We start from the raw sequence: 22650 nt of genomic DNA, 5'->3' as shown, positions 1-22650 counted from the left end.
GGGGAGAAGAGGGGATCCGTAACAAACAAAAGCATCACCAGAAAAATAAACCTTCCACCCAAGTTCTCCAGGTCCCAATTTTCACATTGTGTTCATCTTGGACAGTAAACAATCAATGATCACCTTCGATCCACACAGAGCCACCAAGCCACTCGCTGCTCTGCTCCTATTTACAGCCATTTATTTCCCACCCTCACTATGATAAAGGTGCAGCAGAGACTTCCCTGGCTTGGAAACCTTCTCCAATGTCCCCATCACCAAAGTGTCCCAGAGGATGGAGGGACTTTCACTGAGCTGGAGTTCACACACCAGCCCCTGTAGCAAAGAGGGACTTTCGCTCCATCAGCATCACTCCTCATCTCCCCCAGCTTCCACTCCTCAAACACTAGAACATGGGGAAAAGGCCTCCCCTGAGCCTTCTCTTCTCCAGGCTTGAACAAACCCAGCTGAGATCTCTCAGATCCCATTCCCCAGTTGATTTTCCAAGTGGTGGTGAACAAACCCAGATGAGATGTCCCAGATCTACGCTCCCCAAGTGATGGAGAAACCTGGAAACAACTGAGGGAGCAGAAGGACCTGGGAAGCAGAGCACAGCAACACCTGGGGACCATCAACAGGGGCTAGAAAGATGTAAACCAACTTCATTGTGATAAATTTGAGTTGAGGAAACCTGATCAGTATGGAAAGAGGATCATCAGCATCACTTCTCATCTCTCTCAGCTTTCACTCCTTAAACATTAGAACATGGTGATGAGGTCTCCCTGGAGCCTTCTCCAGACTGAACAAACCCAGCTGGGATTTCTCAGACCTCAGTCCCCTAAATGAAGATGAAACCTGGAAACAATTGAGAGAGGAGAAGGACGTAGGAAGTAGAACAGAGCAACACCTGGGGACCATCAGCAGGGTCTAGAGGGATGTAAACCAACTTCATTGTGATGAAGTTGGAGCTGAGGGAACCTGGTCAGCAGGAAAAGAGAATCATCAACATCCCTCCTTATCTCCCCCAGCTTTCACCAGGAGCTGCAATGAAACATGAGGCTGGAGGTTGTCCCCTTCTATACACACAACAGGAGAGAAACCAACGCCCAGACTTGCCATGGTTTTGCCTTGGACCGTTTTGGGTTTTAAGAGGCTGCTTCTTCTGCTCCTCCCTCATGAAGGTACAAAGAAATAATTTTAAAAAAAATCTATCTGCACACACATGGAGTCCACCTGAGGCTGAGCAGATGCTCAGATGTTTTTTTCCTGCACATCAAGAACAACAGGAGAATTATTTCAGAGCTGCCTGCTGGTTGTTTTGGCTTTGTGCTGGTTTGGGGCTCCATCAGCACAACAAGGGAAGAAAATAAGGAAATGTGGGGTGAAGGGGAGGTTTCCTTCTCCAAAATAAAGAAGAGGGGACAATAAGACCCCTCTGAGAGGGTAAGGGCTAACCCCACAACTAGCCTGGTGGCCCACGTGGTGGCTGGGTTGATCCTGTGCCCTTGGCTCACACATTAGGAGGTTCAACCACAACAGATGGACCAGACTCGAAGGTCTTCCCCCAGGGAGGTTGTGGTTACAAGTGTGGGAGCTGTCAGCCCCTCCACTGTGCTGTCACAAGCTCAGCATGGCAGGACTCACCTTTCCAGGTGCTGAAGGGGTGCCAGCTGAGCTGGGTGGGGCACAGCAGGTCCCAACACGGCTGCCTTAGGCCCCCCCCCAGCCCCACCAAGGCTGCCTGAGCTTCCTGGAGGCACTGGCAAGGACTGGCTGAGGCACTTCCATTCTACCCTGACATTCCTTTGGTGTGAGCTCAACCTGCCTGTGCTGGCAGACGTGCTCCTGCACCACCACCGTTCTCCCAGGGGTTTTTCCATCATCAGAGACTTTCCCTGAGGCTTCTCCAGATCCATCTCTGAGCAGAAGCCCCTTGCATGGAGGCTTCAGGTTGCACACCCCTCCTGCCCCTCTATTTTTGGGGGTAGAAGGCACTGCACACCCTCCTTGCTCCTATAGCTCAACCCAGCCTCCAAAGCGAGGTGGGAAAAAAGAAGGGGCCTAGGTCAAGACAGTGGCATTGGCAAGGTCCTGCTCTGTGCCCTGAAGTGGAGCCAGAGCCCACAGCCAGTAAGGCTGATGGTAAACAAGCTGCTTTGTTCCAGCACCTGCCAGGCCCCAGTGCCCTGTGACAAGCAAGGAAGGAGTGGGGAAGGGGATGTGGAGGACATACACGTGGTCAGCAAAAGATGATTTATGAGCCAGGCTTCCCAAGCCTCACCTGACCATGTCAAGAAGGTGCCAGGCAGGCAAAGGCCCTAGTGCAGTGGTCTGGAAAGCTCTTCCCATGCACCATCAGGGAAAGTCACCTAAACCAGCTTCCAGCCACTTGTTGGTCTGATTTCACCTCTCCATTCCCACCCTCCTTGGTGGCATGAAGAAAGGAGGTGGCTCCTTGTCAAAGAGCCACATGAAAGGCTCATTACAGCGCTGCACCACCAGCCCTGGGCACATCATCCATCCCAAAGCCTACAGCATGAACACTCCACCCCAAATCATTCCTCCTGTCTCTCCAGACCAGCGTGGGACCAGTTTTAATTTATCCAGGACAACCAGGACCCATCTTTGGCCAAGGGGTAGGTTGGGTAAGAGAAGGGAGGGGTGGCCTTCAAATTTCCACCACCTGAAGATGCCAAAATTCAGGGTGGCCCTTCCAGTGCCTGCTGCAGCCGCTCCAATGTGGAGCGGAGGAAGAACAAAAGAGGAGGACGTCACTACCCTGTTGGACACACCAGGCACATGATTTGTCCCTGATTTATTGATCACCTGCAGGGCAGCTCTTTAAACCAGCCTGGCCTGGCTCTTGTCCTACCTCAGTTCAACCCTCAGCAGGCTTTGAAGAATGGTTGATGTGCCCCACGTGAGGCACCCCACGGAAGAGGAGGGAAGCCCAAGGTGGTGCAGCCCAAGGTGAGGTAGGTAAGGTGATCACAATCTGAACAGCAGGATTGATTGGGATTTTGTTTCGCTTTTCTGTCTGGAGGTGGTGAAGTGGCAACAGCAGAAGAGGGGTGAGATTGGTGAGGACTGATCCCTTCTGCTCCTGGCCAAGGCATGAACACAGCCTGACTGGTGGCTTTCCAAAAAAAAAGGCACACTGTGTTCTGGCTATTTCTACTGGGAAAATGCAGTCTGGCTTCCACTGTCAAGCTGGTGGCTTGTTTTTCAGTCCCCTGGGTGGCTTCAAGATCTGTGCTGGCCCTCCCAGAGACATCTGAAGTCAAATTCATCTTGGAAGCGGAAATGCTAAGGACACAACCAAAAAAACCTGGTCAAGCAGGGCAGATATTGACAGCCCTGAGTGAGTCAGCTGCCAGGAAGCCACAGATGGGCTCTGTGGCACACAGATGATGGCTTTTGTCATCTGCTTTTGTGCTGTTCCTTGCTTGAAGGCACATCAGGTGAGTATGTCACAGGCCTTTTCTTCTATGCCCCCACAGAAATTGGGATTGTCAAACCAAACAGCCCTGGGCATGTGCTTCTGCTCTCACCCCTCAGAGGTGGCACATCCATGGCTGCACCATGGGGCAAGATGGAACATCCATGGCCTTGCCATGGGACAAGGGGGCATACCCACAGCCACACCATGGGATGAGGTGGCCACACCCTGGGGCAGTCCAAAAGGACAGTTTGGAGGGAGACCTCCCATGCAGAGCCAAGCTACCAACCCATCACAACCTTCCTCAGGCACCACCCTGAAAAGGGAGTTAAAATAATCCTAAAGAGCTTGAGACACAAAGGACAGTTGCTCCTGAGTGACAAATAAATAGCAGGTTTGCTGGAAGAACAGCCTTTGGAGTCCAAGGTCCAGCACCCCAGTGCTGCCAGGAGCCTCATCATGAGATCAGTCTGTAATTAAAACTGGGTTTTAATGACATTTCTCTTAAAACCAGAATAGCTGGGGAGAGGGCTTGCAGAGGCAGGGGTCTTGCTCCCCCGGTTGATCACAGCATGGGTTTGTTCCTGTGTTAGGAGAAAAGGAGATGCCTCCTTGGGAAGGGAAAAAATGAAAAGGGGGGAAAAAAAAAAAAAAAAAAAAAACCACGAGTTTGAGCTGCTCTTGGAGGAGTGGTGAAGGTAGGTGGCTCCTAGTTCTGGTGCCTCTTCATGTGGAGAGCCAGATGGTCGGAGCGGGAGAAGCAGCGGCCGCAGGCGAGGCACTTGAAGGGTTTGGCTCCTGTGTGCTTCCGATAGTGCCGGGTCAGCTCGTCGGAGCGGGCAAAGCGCCAGTCACAGCCTTCCCACGTGCACTTGTAGGGCTTCTCACCTGCCAGGGAGAGCCACAGGTCACGGGCACGGCAAAGCCCAGCTCCCACCACCCACCTCCTCCTCTCGGAGATGCCCAGAGATTCACAGAACAGGTTGGGTTGGAGGAATTGTAAAGATCATCCAGTTCCAACCCCTCCTGCCATGGGCAGGGACACCTCCCACTAGCCCAGGTTGCTCAAGAGCTCATCTAACCTGGCCTTGAACACCTCCAGGGAGGGGGCATCCACAACCTTGCCTGAGTGACTTGTTCCAGTGTCACTGTCAAGAATTTCTTCCTAATCTCCACTCTAAATCTCTCCTCCTCAAGGTTCAATCCGTTGCCTCTCATCCTATGTCAACAAGCCCTTGTAAAATGTCCCTCCCCAGCTTTCCTGTAGCCCCTTCCAAGTACTGGAAGGCTGGTCTAAATTCTCCTCAGAGCCTTCTCTTCTCCAGTTCTCTCAGCCTGTCCCCACAGGGCAAGTGCTCCAGCCATCTAATCATCTTTGTGGCCTCCTCTAGACCTGCTCTAGCAGTTTTATGTCCATCTACACTGGATGACCCTGAAGGAGCCAGGGCTGACCCTGACTTGTGGCCATGCTGATGCATGCATACACTACCAGAGTTCACTTGTGGTTCTTCACAACCTCCATAAGACACACAGAATCACAAAGGTAGGGGGGTTGGAAGTGACCTCTGGAGACCATCAAGTCCAAGACCCCCAGTTTTGAACACTCTGCTTGTACCATACTCAGAGCCTCACATCTTTGAAGCCACCATCCCTGGAGGGATTCCTGCTCCCTGCAGGTGTTCAAGACCAGGCTGGACAAGTCTTTGAGCAAGCTGGTCTAGGGAAGCGTGTCCCTACCATGGCAGGGCAGTTGGAACCAGATGATCTTTAAGGTGCCTTCCAACCCAAACCATTCTAGGATTCTGTGAATCCAGCACATTCTACCTCACATCTTTGAAGCCGCCATCCGACACTCTCTGCCTCAGCCCTGCAGCAGCTCTCCACACACAAACGTTGCGTTTCCCTCAGAGCACTCATGGTGACGTAAGCCCTCTGCCCTCTCCCCTCCTCCTGCCTTTCCACACCTATTCCCAAACCGAAATCCCTTCCATTGTGCAATTTCTCAGCCAGCTTGGGAACTGGGCTGGAAAAGCTTTTGCTTGCTTCCAGCTCCCTGCGTGCCGGGGGTGGAGGGGTGGGGGGGGTTGTGGAGCTGAAAAGCCTGGCCACAGCCTTCTCCTCACATGGGTGTGGTGCTCTCAAATATTAGTCCTCGCTCTTAACAGCCCTGAACAAGCAGGCAGAGTTCAGGGAATGTGCTGACTTTCCCGACCTCAAATATTTACCCTTCCCTGGGCCAACTGCTGAGCGCACCGCGGCGGCATCAACGCACGTAGACACGCAAACACGCGTGCACAGGCATGTGTGCCCTGCTCCAACATGTTCCCCAGCCTGGCTGCTAAGCAGGAAGGTAGGTTTGGCCAGGAAACAGCAAATACTGAGGACGTGGGAAGATCTACCAGTCTCTTGGGATAGACTCTGAAAGCACAGACACGTGAACCTGGAGGAGACGAACAGGCACACGCTCGACCGCAAGAAGTTCCAATCTAAACGTGAGGAGGAACTTCTTTCACTTAATGATGATGATCTTCATTTAATGATGATCTTAAAGGTCTTTTGCAACCAAAATGATTCAAAGTGAAACATTCTCCCCAGGGAAGTGGTTGAATCTCCATCCCTGGAGTTGGTTAAAAGAGGCAGAGATGCTGGTGCTGAGGGACATGGTTTAGCACCTGACTTGGCAGAGTTAGAGAATGGTTGGACTCGATGATCTTAAAGGGCTTTTCCAACCAAAATGGTTCTGTGATTCTATGAGCTATATCACATCACTGTTTAGAGATGTAGAACACCCAAACTGGAACCCAGGAAGTTCCATCTGAACAGGAGAAGTCTTTGGTGTCAGGGTGCAGGAGCCCTGGAGCAGGTTTCCCAGAGAGATGGTGGAATCTCCTCTGGAAACATTCAAAACCCACCCTGGATGTGTTCCTGTGTGGCTTGGCAGGGAGACTGGACTTGATGATTTCCAGAGGTTCCTTCCAATCCCTATCATCTGTAAGACAGGGTGCTAAGGCTGCATCCCACTCCTCAACCATCTCCCAAGGCTCCCTCAAAAAGTTCTGAAGCTGGTGAAGCATCTGGAGAACAGGGCTGGTGAGGAACAGCTGAGGGACCTGGGGTTGTTCAGCCTGGAGAAGAGGAGGCTGAGGGGAGACCTTCTGGCTCTCTCCAGCTCCCTGAAAGAAGGGTGGAGACAGATAGGGGCTGGTCTCTTCTCCCAAGGAACAAGCCATACGACAAGAGCAAACAGCCTCAAGTTGCACCAGGGGAGGTTTAGGTGGGACATGAGGAATAATTTCTTCACTGAAAGGATCATCAGGCACTGGCCCATGCTGCTCAGGGAGGTGGTGGAGTGCCCATTCCTGGAGGTGTTTAAAAGACACTTGGATGAGGAGCTCAGGGTCATGGTCTAACAGCTGTGTACAGAGAGATGCTGAGCTATGACTGGGCTGGCTGATCTGAAGGTCTTTTCCAAGCAGGTGAGTCTGGGATCTCAGGGTGTGTGTTAGCTGCTGAGACAAAGGCAGGATTTGCACCACGCAAGCCGCAGGTCACCTGGCTGGGTCACCCCTACCAAGGCCTTTTAGTTTCAAACAATAACAGGTAGATTTCCAGGAGAGAAACAAACTGCTTTCCATTGTCCCCCAAGCTGGCTCCATCTCCCAGGACAGCACGGCAGGGCAAGCTCAAACAAAGGACCCAAACTGGCATTCCCAGCCCCCAGGAGGTGGGGGAGCAGCCACCGGGTTAGATATTTAATCTGACAATGGCACCCAGGAAATGAATGGTGTCTCCAGGAGAGGAATACAGCCCAGCCCATAGCAACAGGCAAACCACAAGGAAAGATCTTGGAGATCATCTACTGCTGAGCCTGCCTGCCATCAGGGGAGGAATGGAGAAAAAAGGGTGCTTTAACCCTGCAAGTGATGGAGATGAGGAATCACTCTGGTGGCTGGCAAGAGATGGGATCACAGAATCACAGAATGCTAGGGGTTGGAAGGGACCTCCAGAGATCATCCAGTCCTGCAAAGCAGGACTACTTAGGGCAGGTCACACAGCAAAGCCTCCAAGGCATCCAACCTTCACTTAAACTATTTTGTGTTTACATGTTATGAATATAGAATTGAAGAAGACTGAGAGGGGATTCAAAAAATGTTAATAAATATCTGAGGGCTGGGTGTCAAGAAGGAAGGGACAGCTTCTGCTCACTTGTGCCCTGGGATAGGACATGGGCCAATGGATGTAAACTACAGCACAGGAGGTTCCACCTCAACATGTGGAAGAATTTCACTGTGAGGGTCACAGAGCACTGGAACAGGCTCCCCAGAGGGGTTGTGGAGTCTCCTCTGGAGAGTTTCAAGACCCGTCTGGATGCATTCCTGTGCGACCTGTGCTGGGTTCTACGGTCCTGCTCTGGCAGGGGGGTTGGACTTCATGATCTTCAGAGGTCCCTTCCAACCCCTAACATCCTGTGAGCCTGTGATTTGAGGAGCTCTAGAGACAGAGACTCAGCTCTGGTGCTGCAGCCTCAGAAATAAAACATGGATATAGACAGAGTTAAGCTGCCTGTGAATGACTCTCTGGTTTGGATCCCCTTCTTTTTCAGCCCAAACACATGCCCACCAGTTTTCCTGACTAGTCAGGTCACATCCTGCTTCACCTCTTACAGCAAGTGAAGAAGGAGATGACAAACACACTTGGATTTCCAAGCCAGCTACAGGGAAACCTGGGAAAATGTGGTTTATTGGGTTCCAGAAGAGCCCAAAATTTGCCTAGATACACAGAATCACACAGGATCCCAGGTGGGGGTTGGAAGGGACCTCTGCAGATCATCCAGTCCAACCCCTCTGCTAAAGCAGGGGGACCCACAGCAGCTTGCCCAGGATAACAATGGAACCTCTCCAGAGAAGGAGACTACCACCTCTCTGGGCAGCCTCCAGGGCTCCAGCACTCTCACAACAAGGAATTTTCTCCTCCTGTTCAGATGTAACCTCCTGAGTTCCAGTTTGGGTGTCCTACAGTTTAAAGATAACTGTGATGTGATTTAGCTCATAGAATCACAGAACCGTTTTGGCTGGAAAAGATCATTGAGTCCAACCATTCTCTAACTCTACCAAGTCAGGTGCTAAACCATGTCCCTCAGCACCAACATCTCTGCCTCTTTGAAACAACTCCAGGGATGGAGATTCAACCACCCCCCTGGGGAGGATGTTCTACATCGTTATAGCATGACTGGGAAGGGTGGTGCTGGGCACAGAGCTCAGACCTGTGCTCAGACAGAAGGAGAAAAGAGAGAGTTCATCCTAAAAAGAGAGAGTTCATCCTAAAAAGAGAGAGTTCATCCTAAAGCCAGTAGCCTTGAACACAGGCTGCTGCTGTGACCAATGCTTGTCACCACCCAGCTCTCGGAGCCAGGACAATGTCCTTCCTGTCTCTTTCCTCCACCCCTTCCGTGTTGTTCTCCAGCCTGCTCCTACCCCAGGACCCTGCCAAAAAATATTGTACCTCACACACAAAGAGAAATTCTTCACTGGCTTGCTCCAAGGGCTGATAAGAGGGAAAGGGAACAGAGCCAAGTGCAAGGACCCATTCCCAGCCCCACGATGGGGTTTGTTCGTTGTTAATAAAAGAGAGAAGTGAACTCTGGGCCAGCTTAATTGCTTTCAGTAAAGATCAGCCCTTCTATAAAAGAGATTTATGAGGGCACTGATGGTTCCTGCACTACCTGAGGATCTGATAAAGTTTCAGGTATAATAAATACCTTAATGAGAAGACCTGTGCTTGAATGCACAAGTGCCACTGAGCTCAGCTTCGCCCAGAGAAGTTGGCTGTGGTGGGAGCTTCTCTGTGCTAGTGACCCTGATTACATCAGCCAAGGTAGCTCATGGGCAACTTTGCCCTCTGAAATGAGGGCACAACCCTTCTGCACATCTGTTTAGAGCTCTTCTGGATGTTTGGAGCCCTTCTGAACATTTGGAGCCCTTCTCTGCATGTTTGGAGTCCTTCTGTACCTGGTAGCTCCAGTGTTACCCCACTGGCAGCTGCTAAGAGGACAAGCACTGGGCATCAGAGGCCTGTGTGGATGGTACATAAGGAGATATGAGTGGTTCTGCCCTCTCCTTGGGAACCACAGGGCTGCCTGACACAAGGCTTTTACACAACCTTTCTGTAGGCTAAGGAGGACCAGACCTGGCTAGGGTGAGGGAGAGCTCGATGGAAGAGCTGAGAGTGAGGAAGATTCTAGAGAGCTCCAAGGAGAGAGCTCAGAGTGGGACAAGCTTTGTGGGCACTTCCTCCTTCCAATCCATCAACTAAAGAGCCTCCAAGAGTTCCTCTAAATCCTGGACAATCCCTCCAGAAGGCAAGCAAGTGCACACAGCAGAGTGCAGTCAGTATAAACCATTGCACTTCTTTTAACAGGAAGATCAATAGCTGAACCCCTGATCCAAATAACCACTGTGGATGAAGGTAATTAACTCAGTTAGATGATCATCACCATTAACAGGCACAGCATGAGAAGTGCAGGCTGGCAGAGTTTCCTGCTGTGTGCTGCTCTTACCTGTGTGGGTCCTCTGATGTGCCTTCAGGTGGGAGCTCTTGGTATAAACTTTGGAGCAACCTGCAAAAAGAGAAAAGAGACAATTTCCCTCTGAGCAAGGGGAGCAAACCAACCCAGAAGAGGGAGAGTTGAGGTGAATGCAAATGAGCCTGGCCCTACCCATTTTGTTTCAGCAGTAGCTAAAGAGCATTTGCTCTCCAGCAGTTACACCTTGGCAGCACATCAGCTTTCACTACACCACCTTGACACCTTTGGACATTGTGCTGGGAATTAACTGGGGGGAAGAGTTGGGCACAGACTTTCAGATCCTGTTGGACCTGTTGGAGTGGGTCCACAAGAGGCCTTTTCTATGGGCTTTTCTATGAAGAAAGGCTGAGAGAATCATAGCATCATAGAATGGTTTAGGTTGGAAGGACCTTTCAAGGTCATTTAGTCCAACTCCCCTGCAGTCTGCAGGGACATCTGCAGCTAGAGCAGGTTGCTCAGAGCCCCAAACAACCTGACCTGCAATAGTTCCAGGGTGGGGAGAGTTGGAGTTGTTCAGCCTGGAGAAGAGAAGGCTCCAGGGAGACCTTCAGGATTTCAAGGGACCAATCAGAAAGCTGAAGACAGACTTTTGAGCAGGGCCTGAACTCAAAGAGGGAGATTCAGACTGGAGAGAAGGGAGAAATGTTTGACACTGAGTGTGGTGAGAGCCTGGCCCAGGTTGCCCAGAGGGGTGGGAGATGCCCCATCCCTGGAACCATTGCAGGTCAGGTTGTTTGGGGCTCTGAGCAACCTGCTCCAGTTGCAGATGTCCCTGCTGACTGCAGTGGGTTGGACTGGATGACCTTCAAATGTCCCTTCCCACCCAAACCATTCTGATTCTAAGATGTATTCTGTAACAGTCCCAGCCCCAGCAGCTGTGGTAAAAATGCTCCAGGAAGCAGGAAACCCCAGGCACAGCGTGGAGCCACAGCCTGGCTTTCAGGCTCCAGAATAAGCCAGAGGGAAGGGTTTTCAAGAAAATGAGCAACAACAGCAAGGTTCTTAAGAGAGACACTGTGACTTCAGTGAAAGTTTGACCAGGCACCTCAAAATGAATCATTGCTGGCTCCTTATGTCAGTGAGATAAAGCTTAGAGAAGGTTCTGCTGCCTCTGTGGTCCTGCTTTGGTGTGCTTTGACCAGTCTGTTAAAATTTGAATTTTTATCTCCTACCTAAACAACACTGTCATAGCTTTTGTTCCAGTGTTTCCACACAGCCTAAAGAAGCCTCTGGAAGGAGATCAGCTCTCTGTCCTGTCCTCCTCCTGAGCAGCCAAGCTGCCTTTCCCCTCCCCATGGTCTAGAATCATAGCATCTCAGACTGGTTTGGGTAGGAAGGGATCTTTACAAGTCATCCAGCCCAACCCCCTTGCAGTCAGTAAGGACATCTGTGACAAGAGCAGGCTGCTCAGAGCCCCAAACAACCTGACCTTGACCCTCCTTGGTAGGAGAGTTAAGGGTTGGTGATCCAATTCAATTTTGTACTGATGCTCTGAAGCTTCTTGAGGTCTCTGACATTCAGAAGAGAGCTGAGTATGGGTGAGACCAAGGACTGCCTCCCTGCTGGACATCAAAGCAAAGCCAGCCAAGCACTCAGAGCAGATTCCAAACCCAGAGGGAGCAGCACAGAGAAGCCAGAGTACATCATGGCTGAGCTTCACTCCCCTGTGACCATGCTGAAGAAAAGGTGCTGGGGCCACCACCTGGAACCTGGACTGGAGCTCTGCAAACAGATCTCCCCAGTCCCTCCAGTCAGCGGGGTGGATGGGAGATGGCTCCTGTCACTTCAGCCATGCCAGTGAGACCTGCTGCCCCTGCCATCACTCCTGACTGGTTTCACCTCCAGCTGAACCTGGCTGTGAAGGATTAGAAGAAGCTCTGCTGTGTCTCTGCACGTACACACAACCGAGCCACCCAGTGTTTACTCAGTGCAGGTTGAGGGGTTTTCTGCAGGTGTGTCCCTGCCTTCCCAGGCAGACCAAAAATCCTGCTGAGAAGAGCCAAGATTTGCCTCAGTAAAGCAACCTGCAGGACGAGACTCTTGCTCTGACTGGTTCAGAGGGGTCTGTCTCAGAGAAGAGCTCCACTTACACTCTTAATCCACCTCCCACCATGGCCAACAGAAGGTAAACAATCCAGGACAACCTCTTAACCACAAGAACATGGGTGCAGCTCCTGGCTCAGAAAGTCCCTAACCTGCAGGTTGCCAGAGGGTTGGGAAGGTGGCAGCACAGAAAGATCTCTCTGAACGTGTCCTGTTCTTATCTACTCTGCCGGGTCACTGCCGGGGACAGGATCTGGGCTAGACAGGGCTCTGGGCTGCCCTCCTACAGCCACGGAAGCAGCACATAAATCATGCTGGAGACAGCTAGGAAATGACTTTCCTCAGTCACACACCCCCATGGGAAAGCTGTTTGCTGATCCCCAGCAGCTCCACAGCTGGGGCTGTGCCCAGGAGGTGGGAGGTCCTGCACAAGGATGGGTGATTTCCAAGCCCTCACCTTGCCCTCACAGGGGTTTCTTCTTCTCTCTCAGAGAGAACAAGATTGAAGATGATCAGATGGCTGGAGCACCTCCTCTGTGGGGACAGACTGAGAGAGTTGGGGCTACTCAGCTTGGAGAAGGCTTCAGGGAGACCTTGGAGCAGCCTTTCAGTACCTGAAGTGGACTACAAGAAAGCTGGGCAGGGATTTTATATAAGGGCTTGCAGTGCTAGGACGAGGGGCAGTGGCTTTGAGCTGAAAGAGGGAATTTAGGCTGGAGATTAGGAAGAAATTCTTTCCAGTGAGGGTGGGGAGACACTGGAACAGGTTGCCCAGGGAGGCTGTGGATACCCCCTCCCTGGAGGTGTTCAAAGCCAGGTTGGATGAGGCCTTCAGCAATCTGGACTAGTGGGAGGTGTCCCTGCCCATGGCAGGGGGGTTGGAAAGAGAAGGTCTTTAAAGCATGTTCCGAGCCAAACCATTCTGTGATTGTGTGACATGTTCTGTATGCATTAGCATTCCATAAAGCTTGAAATGCATTGCTTTTGGACATTGCTTGAGGAAGGACAGATTGCAAATCTGGTGTTCAGAGCAGCTACCTTCTGCTGAAAAACATGAGAACATCCCAGGCTTGTGTAGTGGGTTTGTGTGCTAAGATTTTGGTAGCTGAGGGGAGCCTACGATGATGGTTGTAGGGTTTCCTCTTATAGGACAAGAGGAAATCACTTCATGTTGTGCCAGGGGAGGTTTAGGTTGGACATGAAGAACCATTTCTTCCCCTTAAGGGTTGTCAAGCCCTGGCCCAGGCTGCCCAGTGGTGGACTCCCCATCCCTAGAGAGGTTTCAAAGCCATGGAGATGTGGTGCTGAGGGCCATGGTTTAGTGGTGCCCTGGCAGTGCTGGGTTCCTGGTTGGACTTGATGATCTTAAAGGTCTCTTCCAACCAAAACAGTTCTGTGATTCTATTCTGTGAATAAAAGTTTGCAGCTGTGGGTCACACAAGCTCTCTGCAGGAAAGCCTGCAAGATTTCTCCTGCCAAGGCATGGCAGGTCTTTAGATGGACATGCTCATGCCTGGAAGTGACCCAGAGGGAACAGGTTCAGCTCTGGGCTGATCCTGACCCTGAAATGCCTTTCCAAACCATTCTGATGCAGTACATGAAGCCACTGAAGGGCATGACACAGAGATAGTCAGCTCATTGCCTCATTGGAAGAAGAGAACTTGGGGCTCTAGAGAGACCATAAAGGCTGCTTGTGGAGATTACTTGGTGGTTTGCCACCCATTATGGGAGCATGGGAGGGAAAAGGTTAGAAGGAACATCAGTGAGGTTTCAGCTGCAGAGAGGATGAGGCTGCTCAGGGTTAGACAAAGGCAGAGTGAGACAGGCAGCTAAGGCAGATTTCCAGGAGGTCCTGGGCTTTGCAGGAGCTCCTCTGCCTCTCAGAGTCAGGCTTGCTTTTCCCCAAAGAGGAAAGGGAAGGGGAGGACAAAGGCATCAGCTAGCCCTGGCATGATCAACCTCTTCTGCTGCCTTGGTGGTGGTAGGAACACCACCTCCCTGGGACTCTCACTCAGCTCCATGGTTCCCTTGGGGCTGGACTGGATGATTCCCTGAGGTCCCTTCCAACCCTCACCATTCTGGGATTCATGATGAAGAAAAAATTATTTCAGATTGAACTATGGTGGGGGTCCAAAAGCAGCCCCCAGCTTCAGTGTGTCAAGAAGACCCCTGGTCCCAAATCCAGTGAGCACAAATCCTCCAAAAATCCACCCCAAATCGTCCCACGTCACCCAGGAGCATACCTGGGAAGTCACAGTGGTGGATTCTCCTCTTCTCCAGCTCAGGGTTGTTGCGTCTGTTGTATTTGGGGGGCTGCATGACAATGTGCCCTTGGGAGAGGGTTCCAAGGCCGTTGGGGACCGGGGGGACCTGGGATGACTGGACCAACTTCAGTCCAAAAGTGGCTTCATAGGATGGTGGGGGAGAGATGGTGTTGATGAGCTCAGGTTGATTTTCTGGGCTGCCAGGCTGTGAGTTGGGAGGTGAAGGGGGCAGGCTCACTCCTGGAGCAGGGTAGAACTGCCCCGAGATGTTGAAATTTCCCTGTCCCTGGGAGACATGAGGGTACTGCTTAACCAGCCCTCCTGGCTGGGCAGGTCTGTGGACCACGCTGGCCATGGCGTTGCCCGTGGACATGGTAACCCCACTGAGGCTGCTGATGGCCGTGGTGCTGTGGGAGGAGGACGTCAAGGTGGTAATGTCAGCGCTGCCCAGAGGCATCTGGTAAAGGTGGGACTGCTGGGGGGTGCCGGATAAGGGGATCTCGGAGGGCATCTCCTGCTTGATGAAGATGTTGTTCACCGCCACCGACTGGGGCATGCTGAAGACGCTGGTGAAGTCGGGCAGGGTCTGCGTGGGGGCAGAGGCAGAGGAGCAGGGCTGGGCGAAGCTGGTGCCAGGCTCTGTTTTGATCTGCGGGAAGGGGCCGATGGGCTTGGGCGGGCGGTAGAGTCCCGTGCGCAGGTGGGTGGTGTCGGGCAGGATGACGTTGATGTTCACGCTGTAGGGCGTGGAGCTGGGCTTCTCTGTGGAGAAGAACTCGTCCACCACCGAGGCGCTCTCCCGCCGGTACTTCTTGTCCGGGCCCATGGGCATGGCTGGCACCTCGTTGGAAAGGTACTTGTCCATCTCAGACCGTGCCTGCGGCAGAAGCACCCACAGGAGTGAGCCCCCTGCGCCGCTGCTGCCGCCCCGACCCTCCGCAAGCGCTGAGAAACGGAGAGCGGCAAGAACGGCCCAGGGGTCCCGGGCTGTGGTGCTTTAGCTTCAGCCTGGGACTCAACCAGAACCTCCCCCCAGGAGTGAATCACTGTCCTCTGCCCTGCTGCCCCGCTCTCTGCACTGCTAGCAAGGGGTAAGCCGGGCACAGGATGCAGTCAGGAGAGATACAGAGCCTGGTAAAGAGGAGCCAAGCTTTGGGTACAGAGCTGTGGTCACAGGCAGGAGAATTTAACACTAGATGTGGGATGAAATCAGGAACTCTGTTCCACTTGGCCTCCTGCTTGGGGCATGCTGGATCTGAAGCCTTAGATGTGCTCTGAACTCAACAGGCTAAGCTGTGCTGCATTTTGTCCTTTAATTAACTGAGAACAGTTTAGGATGATGTCTCCAATTCACTGAGAATCATTTGGGCTCAGCCCTAGAAATCTAGGGGATGTGGCCATTGGTTCAGTGGTCTGGAAGCCAAAAATGGAAACTGCTAGGCCAGCCCCTCTCTTGTCTGGGTCAAGTGACTCAGCCCTCACCTAACCTTTGGTTTGATTCTAGTTTTGTAGAGCTGTTTGTATAAGTCTGGGTCCTCCAAGCTAACAGGACCTCTAGCTCAGACAGTCACCACTTGGCAGGTTTCTTCCCCTCCTGGTTCATCCCACTGGATCCAGGCCCAAAAATTCAGCAACCCAGTGGAGCAATCCGCTAGGAAATTCATCCCCTGGCATTTGATGACTCAAGTTCTGCTCTCTGTGGTTAAAGATACCAGCACTAATGCTCTTCCAGAAAGCTACAGCCTTTAATTACGTGGTTATCCATGTGTCAAGCTCATTGCAAAGCCCTCCTAGCCTCATTCATATGTAGAGGAGCTGGCAAAACCACCAAGGTTTCCCTGGCAGAGCCTTCAGCCCGCTTGAGGAGAGCAAGCTGATCTCAGCCCACACCCTGCACGCTTCAGCCCAGGCTTTCACAGCTCTGAACTATGTCACTGGAGTGCAACAGGGCCAAAGTCATCCCTACTGCAACTTCATTGCTCTTAACAAAGCTGGCCAGGGCCCAAGAGACTTCCTGCCCCTTTCCAGTGAAACCTATCACCTGTGCTTCCAGCCAATTCAGAGAACCTTTGCACCTCTGCAAGCCGTGAGGGCAACGCATGGGTAAGCTGGCTCCCTCCCAAGCATGGGGACGTGCCACAAATACACCCTCACTACACAGCTACAAGCCCAGAGCAGCAGGCCTGGGGAGTGCCACACAGCACTGGGACTCCACTGGTGTGTCCTCCACCCTCTTTGTCCTCATTGAACGTGTAGGTCCTGCAAAGTGCCCGTCCTCATGAAAGGAAGCCACATGTTGGCACTACAAGCTCACTTTGTGTCACATCCTCAACCAACCACCTCTGCTCACGGCAGCACACATCCCCTCCACCATGCCCCAGGGAGGAAAACCTTCTTCAGGCACACCCTGAAGCAGAGGCATCAGGAGAGGCAGGGGAGAGACCCAGAGACCCTCAACTGAGTTCTTGGAGACTGGTACAAACTTTTAATTTTTCTCTCTCCTCCCTCCTTGTGAGGAGCAGCTGAGGGACCTGAGGTTGTTCAGCCTGGAGAAGAGGAGGCTCAGGGGGAGACCTTCTGGCTCTCTACAACTCCCTGAAAGTAGGCTGGAGCCAGGCGGGGACAGTCTCTTCTCCCTTGTAAAAAGTGATGGGACAAGAGGAAATGGCCTCAAGGTGCACCAGGGAAGGTTTAGGTTGGACATTCGAAGAAACTTCTTCACTGAAAAGGTTCTCAAACACTGGCCCAGGCTCCCCGGGGAGGTGATTGTATCCCCATCCCTGCAAGGGTTTAAAAGACACAGAAATGTGGTGCTGAGTGACATGGTTTAGCACCAGACTTGGTAGAGTTCAGTGCTCTTAAAGGCCTTTTCCAACCAAAACCATTCTATAGTTCCCCTCTGCAATGTCCATCTTGGGTTTCTGCCCACAGAGGAACCATGCCAAAGCCTTGGAGCTGAGCCCTTCTTACCCACACTGGCACACTGCTGCTACCCTTGCGAGTCAGCTTGCTCTAGGCAGTACCAGAGGCCCCGAATGCCAGACATACCTGAGCAGTGAAAGGTCCCACTTGCCAGGAGTGGGGGCAGGGGGAAGGTGCTGGATGACTTCGACTTCTACACTTCCCTTATCTCTGGCATTTCACTTTCTCACCTTCAGTTCCCAGGGGAAGGTCTCACCCCAACACACGACTCCAGTGGGTCCTTCTGTGTCAGGTGACCAGGCAGGTACATTATTCATAGACTCATAGAATGGGTTGGGTTGGAAGGGACCTCAAAGATCATCTGGTGCCAACCCTCTGCCATGGGCAGGGACACCTTCCACTAGAGCAGGTTGCTCAAAGCCTTGTCCAGCCTGGCACTGAACACCTCCAGGGAGAGGGCATCCACAACCTCCCTGGGCAACCTGTTCCAGTGTCTCACCACCTTCACTGTAAAGAATTTCTTTTTGGTATCTATCTGTATTAAATGTAGGAAGGCATGGAGACCCTAAATTCGGATCCACAACCTGCAATCTCAGCCAGAATTCTAAATCCAAACCTTGGATTCTGAGCCAGGGTCCCCTTGTTTGCTGCCTGTCCCTGTGTTTGGTGTCTCCCAGCCTCCTTTTCTCTCCTCACCACCCCTACCTGCAGAGCAAAGTCTTCTTCCTGCCAGTCCACTAGAGCCTGACGAATCCACTTCTGATCCTGAGCAGCCTCATGGCTCTGGGCAGTGGGGGTGCTGGGGGGCAGCTGGTCAGCAGAGCAAGGGCGACAGACTTTCACCCAAAAGGGATAGACACCAGCCCTGGCCATAGCTGCAGCCACACTGGGGTGTGCAGGAGTGGGGCAAGGAGGGCCCCGTCCCACTGGCATCCAGGCTTCTGTGACACGCTGATGTGTCACACATCCCCACGTCACCCTGACAACACCAGTGGCCCTCCAAGAGGCAGGAAGGGGCACTCCAAGAGGCAGGAAGGGGCACTCCAAGAGGCAGGAAGGGGTGTTCTATTTGTGGCCCAGAAATGCTCAGCAAGCCTAGCCCCCTCCAGCACTGCTCATGCTAGGTGCTGACACCCAACACAGAATTAACCAGGTTGGAAAAGACCCTTGAGGTCATCCAGTCCAACCTATCACCCAACACCACCCAATCAACTAAATCATGGCACCAATGCCTCATCCAGTTTTATTTTGAACACTTCCAGGGATGGTGACCCCACCACCTCCCTAGGCAGCCCATCCCAATGGCCAATTTCTCTTTCTGTGAAGAGTTTCTTCCTACCATCCAGCTTAAACCTCCCCTGGCACAGCTTGAGACTGTCCTCTCCTTCTGTCACTGGAGACCAACCCCCACCTGGCTACAACCTCCCTTCAGGTAGTTGTAGACAGCAATAAGGTCACCCCTGAGCCTCCTCTTCTCCAGGCTAAACAACCCCAGTTCCCTCAGCAGCTGCTCATAGTGCTCCAGACCCCTCACCACCTTTGTTGCCTTTCTCTGGACATGCTCAAGCAACTCAACATCTTTCTTGAACTGAGGGGCACAAACCATTTCCTTAAGCACTTCCCAGCCAATGCTTGACCCAACACCAGCTCCTTGGCCCATGGTCAGCACACCTGGGCTGACCAGCATTGACATGTCTGTGTGGGACCCAACTCAAGTGTCCTGATTGCAGGTGTCTCTATCTGGCTGCCACTCATGGCTCCTTTCACAGTTAGTGAAGATTCAACTAATGATGGGGATCCAATTAGAAGCATAGAATGGTTTGGGTTGGAAGATCCCTTTAAAGCTCATCCAGTCCAACTCCCTGCAGTCAGCAGGGACAGCTGCAACTTCAGCAGCTTGCTCAGAGTCCCAAACAACCTGACCTGCAATGGTGCCAGGGATGGAGCATCTCCCGTCTCTGGGAAACCTGGGACATGGTCTCACCACCCTCAGTGTCAAACATTTCTTCCTCCTCTCTAGCCTAAATCTCCCATCACTCCTTGTCCTGTCACAGCAGGTCCTGCTCAAAAGTCTGTCCCAAGCTTTCTGGTCAGCTCCTTGAAGTCTTGCAAGACCACAACAGAATCACAGAATAGTTTGGTTGGAAAAGCCCTATAAGATGATCAAGTCCAGCTGTCAACCTAAGACCACCACAGCCATTAAAGCATGTCCTGAAGTGCCATGTCTACACATTTCAACAAAGTCTCCCTGGAACCTTCTTTTCTCCAGGCTGAACAACTGATGGAGACACACAAGCCATGAAGGAGATGGCTATGGAGCCACCTGGGTGACTTGCACTGATGGAGACACCATGAGCAGGAGGAGCATTGTGGGGTTGGAAGGAGGGAGCAGAGGTACCACCATGAGGGCCAGTGGACCTGCAGGGGGGCTGGCTGGGCTGGGGGGAAGTCCCAGCTGCATCTCTTCAGGGTTTTAGCAGTACCTCTCACCACAGGGACAGGAGCATGCAGAGGGAGGGATGAGGAAGAGTCACCTCGAGAATGAGCGGCGGCATCCGTCCTTCCATCCTCATGGGGTGCAGCTGTGGGGCAGACAGGGCAGGGTTAGTGGGGCAGCCACCACCCCCACAGCCCTCCCCAGCCAACCCCTGGGCCAGGGACCACCTCACCCACCATCTCCTCAGCCCCTCACAGCATCCATGGTCTCAAGGTGCTCACCCCATCAGCGGGCACGTCCCCACCACTGTCACCAACAACTTCCCAGCATGGTGCTCAGATGGTGGTTACCATGGGGTGAGGAGCAGTGTGTGACCAGAGTGACCTCCTGCCTCTGGGGCACCCCCTACAGTGGGTGGAGGCAACCCCAACATGGGGCCATGCTTGTGCCAGGCATGAGCCCCTAGGATGATGGGTGGTGCCCTCAGCCCCCCATCCCTGGGATGTGAAACAGTGGAACACCACCAACCCCCATAGGCTCCCAAACCAAGCAGAAACCACCCATGTGTGTGAAACTCATGAGGATCAACCAAGCCAAGGGCAAGGTCCTGCCCTTGGGTCAGGGCAACCCCCCCCAGCGTCAATCCAGGCTGCAGAGGAAGGGCTGGAGAGCAGTGCTATGGAGAAGGGCTTGGGGTGCTGGGGAGTGAAAAGCTGGACATGAGCCAGCACTGTGCACTCTCAGCCTAGAGCCAGCTGTGTCCTGGGCTGACCCCCAGCAGTGTGGGCAGCAGCTGGAGGGAGGGGATCCTGCCCCTCTGCTGAGACCCCACCTGCAGTGCTGGGGCCAGCTCTGGAGTCCTCAGCACAGCACAGACATGGAGCTGTTGGAGCAGGGCCAGAGGAGGCCACAGCAGTGATGGGAGGGCTGGAAGCCCTCTGCTGTGAGGCCAGGCTGAGAAAGGTGGGCTTGCTCAGCCTGGAGAAGCCTGAGGGAGACCTTCTGGTGGCCTCTCAGGACTTCAAGGGTCCAGAAGAAAGCTGGGGACAGACTATGGATCAGAGTCTATTGTGACAGGACAAGGGGTGATGGTTTGAACTCGAAGAGAGAGATTCAGATTGGAGGGAAGGGAGAAATGTTTGACACTGAGGGTGGTGAGAATCTGGCCCAGGCTGCCCAGGGAGGTGGGAGATGTCCCATCCCTGGAAGCAGCACAAATACAAAGGAAGCTATTGAGGACAAGAAGCCAGCCAGGCGTAAACCTTGTAGACACTCATCTCTGCAGACTCCTTGGCCAACCCCAAGCAAGTCCTGGCAGCAAGCTGCAGCCCTGCCTAGGGTGGCTCTGGGAGAGGGCAGCTGAGGACAAATAACCTGGAAGATCAGCCCATCCCTTCCTCCTGTCTGCCAGCCACAGGCAAGGTGTTAACCATTTTCTTGCCATATGGGACCTAACATGTCCCATAGCCAGGGAGCTGAGCTCATCTCGCTACTACAAGAGATAGTCACCATGACTTGATGGAGAAAGCCTCCAGGGCCTTCTACCTGAAGAACCACCAGGTCTTTAGTTTCCCCTATAGGCATGAGCAATGCCATCACTGCAGTCATTGGAGAGGAGGGTGGGATACAAGGTCTGGAGGTGGACATGCCCCAGACTCCACCAACCTCATCTACAGGGGCTCCAGGGATCATCATAGGTCAACAGCTTGTGCAAAAAGTGAGCAAAGGGGAAATCCAGGCAAAGCACAAATGGACCAAACTTCCAGGAGTTCAGGAGTGTTTCAACTGGGATCTTGGGTTTGGCCAAGAAGAGAAAGCCAGTATGAACAGCTCTGAACTCCCCTCAAAGTCATAAGATCTACTTCTCACCACAGAGGAGGGTCCTTCCAACTCCTCAGAGAAAAAGAAGCCAACCAACCACAAAAAAGAAAAAAAACACAAAAAAACCCAACCAAACACCCCCCCCCCCCCCAAAAAAAAACCCCACACCAAACAAACCCACAAACCAACTCAAAAACCATACAAACAACCAAACCCAAAACCCAAGGAAGAAAAGGAAAGGGGTTAGAGCAAGCATTTAGCCTTTACAGGTAAGGTTACTGGACCAGTAAGACCATGTTACACTCAGCACTGGCACATTCAAACCTGGGATCAGACAACCCAAATTCCCTGGAGGGCAAGATGACCTCAGCAGCCTCTGCAAGAAGCAGCCAGCACTGTGAGATCAAGAAAACCCAGCCCTGAGAGGTTGTGTCTTGCTGGTGAAGACAATGGACAATGAAGCCCTGCCTAGGATCATCTTGCTTGGAAGAGACCTCTAAGATCATCAAGTTCAGCTGTCAGCCCAGCACTGCCCCTCACCACATCTCCACAGCTTTGAAACCCCTCCAAGGATGAGGACTCCACCACTGCCCTGGGCAGCCTGGGCCAGACCTTGAGAACCCTCAAGGGGAAGAAATTGTTCCTCATGTCCAACCTAAACCTCCCCTGGCATAGCCTGAGGCCATTTCCTCTTGTCCTGTCACTTGTCCCTTGGGAGAAGGGACCAACTCCCACCTCACTCCAACCTCCTTTCAGGGAGTTGTAGAGAGCCACAAGGTCTCCCCTCAGCCTCCTTTTCTCCAGGCTGAACATCCCCAGTTCCCTCAGCTGCTCCTCACTAGCCCTGTTCACCAGACCCTCCCCATCTTCTTTGCTCTTATCTGAACGTGCTCCAGCTCCTCACTGTTGAGGCCATTCCCTATTGTCCTATCACTTGTCCTTTGGGAGAAGAGACCAACCCCCAGCTGGCTGTATCCTCCTTTCAGGGAGCTGTAGAAGGTGAGAAAGTCTCCTCTGAGCTTTCTCCAGCTTCTTCCAGTGTGGATTCTCCTGTGGCTAATGGCTGCTGACATAACTCTCCCCCCACACCTCCACCAGCTGGCCAACTTTCATACATCCTGCAGGAACCTCAATCCCTCCTTCAGCCATTGTCAGAGGCAGG

General features: G+C 52.7%; 1 protein-coding gene across 2 annotated transcripts in view; it reads right to left on the bottom strand.

Moving 5' to 3' along the window:
- Positions 1 to 4127: 4127 nt before the first annotated feature.
- Positions 4128 to 22650, bottom strand: part of LOC128972469 (Krueppel-like factor 5) — a 30980-nt gene continuing 12457 nt past the window's right edge. The window contains exons 2-5 of one of the 2 annotated variants that reach the window (XM_054388472.1): positions 19765 to 19812; positions 14288 to 15185; positions 9975 to 10034; positions 4128 to 4306 (exon numbers count right to left, since the gene is read on the bottom strand). In XM_054388472.1, the coding sequence (XP_054244447.1) occupies positions 4128 to 4306; positions 9975 to 10034; positions 14288 to 15185; positions 19765 to 19812 (1185 nt within the window). The remainder of the gene's footprint in view (positions 4307 to 9974; positions 10035 to 14287; positions 15186 to 19764; positions 19813 to 22650) is intronic. The other variant, XM_054388474.1, reaches the window with a different exon arrangement.

This window comes from Indicator indicator, chromosome 17 (genome assembly GCF_027791375.1).
Source record: "Indicator indicator isolate 239-I01 chromosome 17, UM_Iind_1.1, whole genome shotgun sequence".
Taxonomy (NCBI): domain Eukaryota; kingdom Metazoa; phylum Chordata; class Aves; order Piciformes; family Indicatoridae; genus Indicator; species Indicator indicator.
This window is presented reverse-complemented; position numbering and strand designations above follow the sequence as displayed.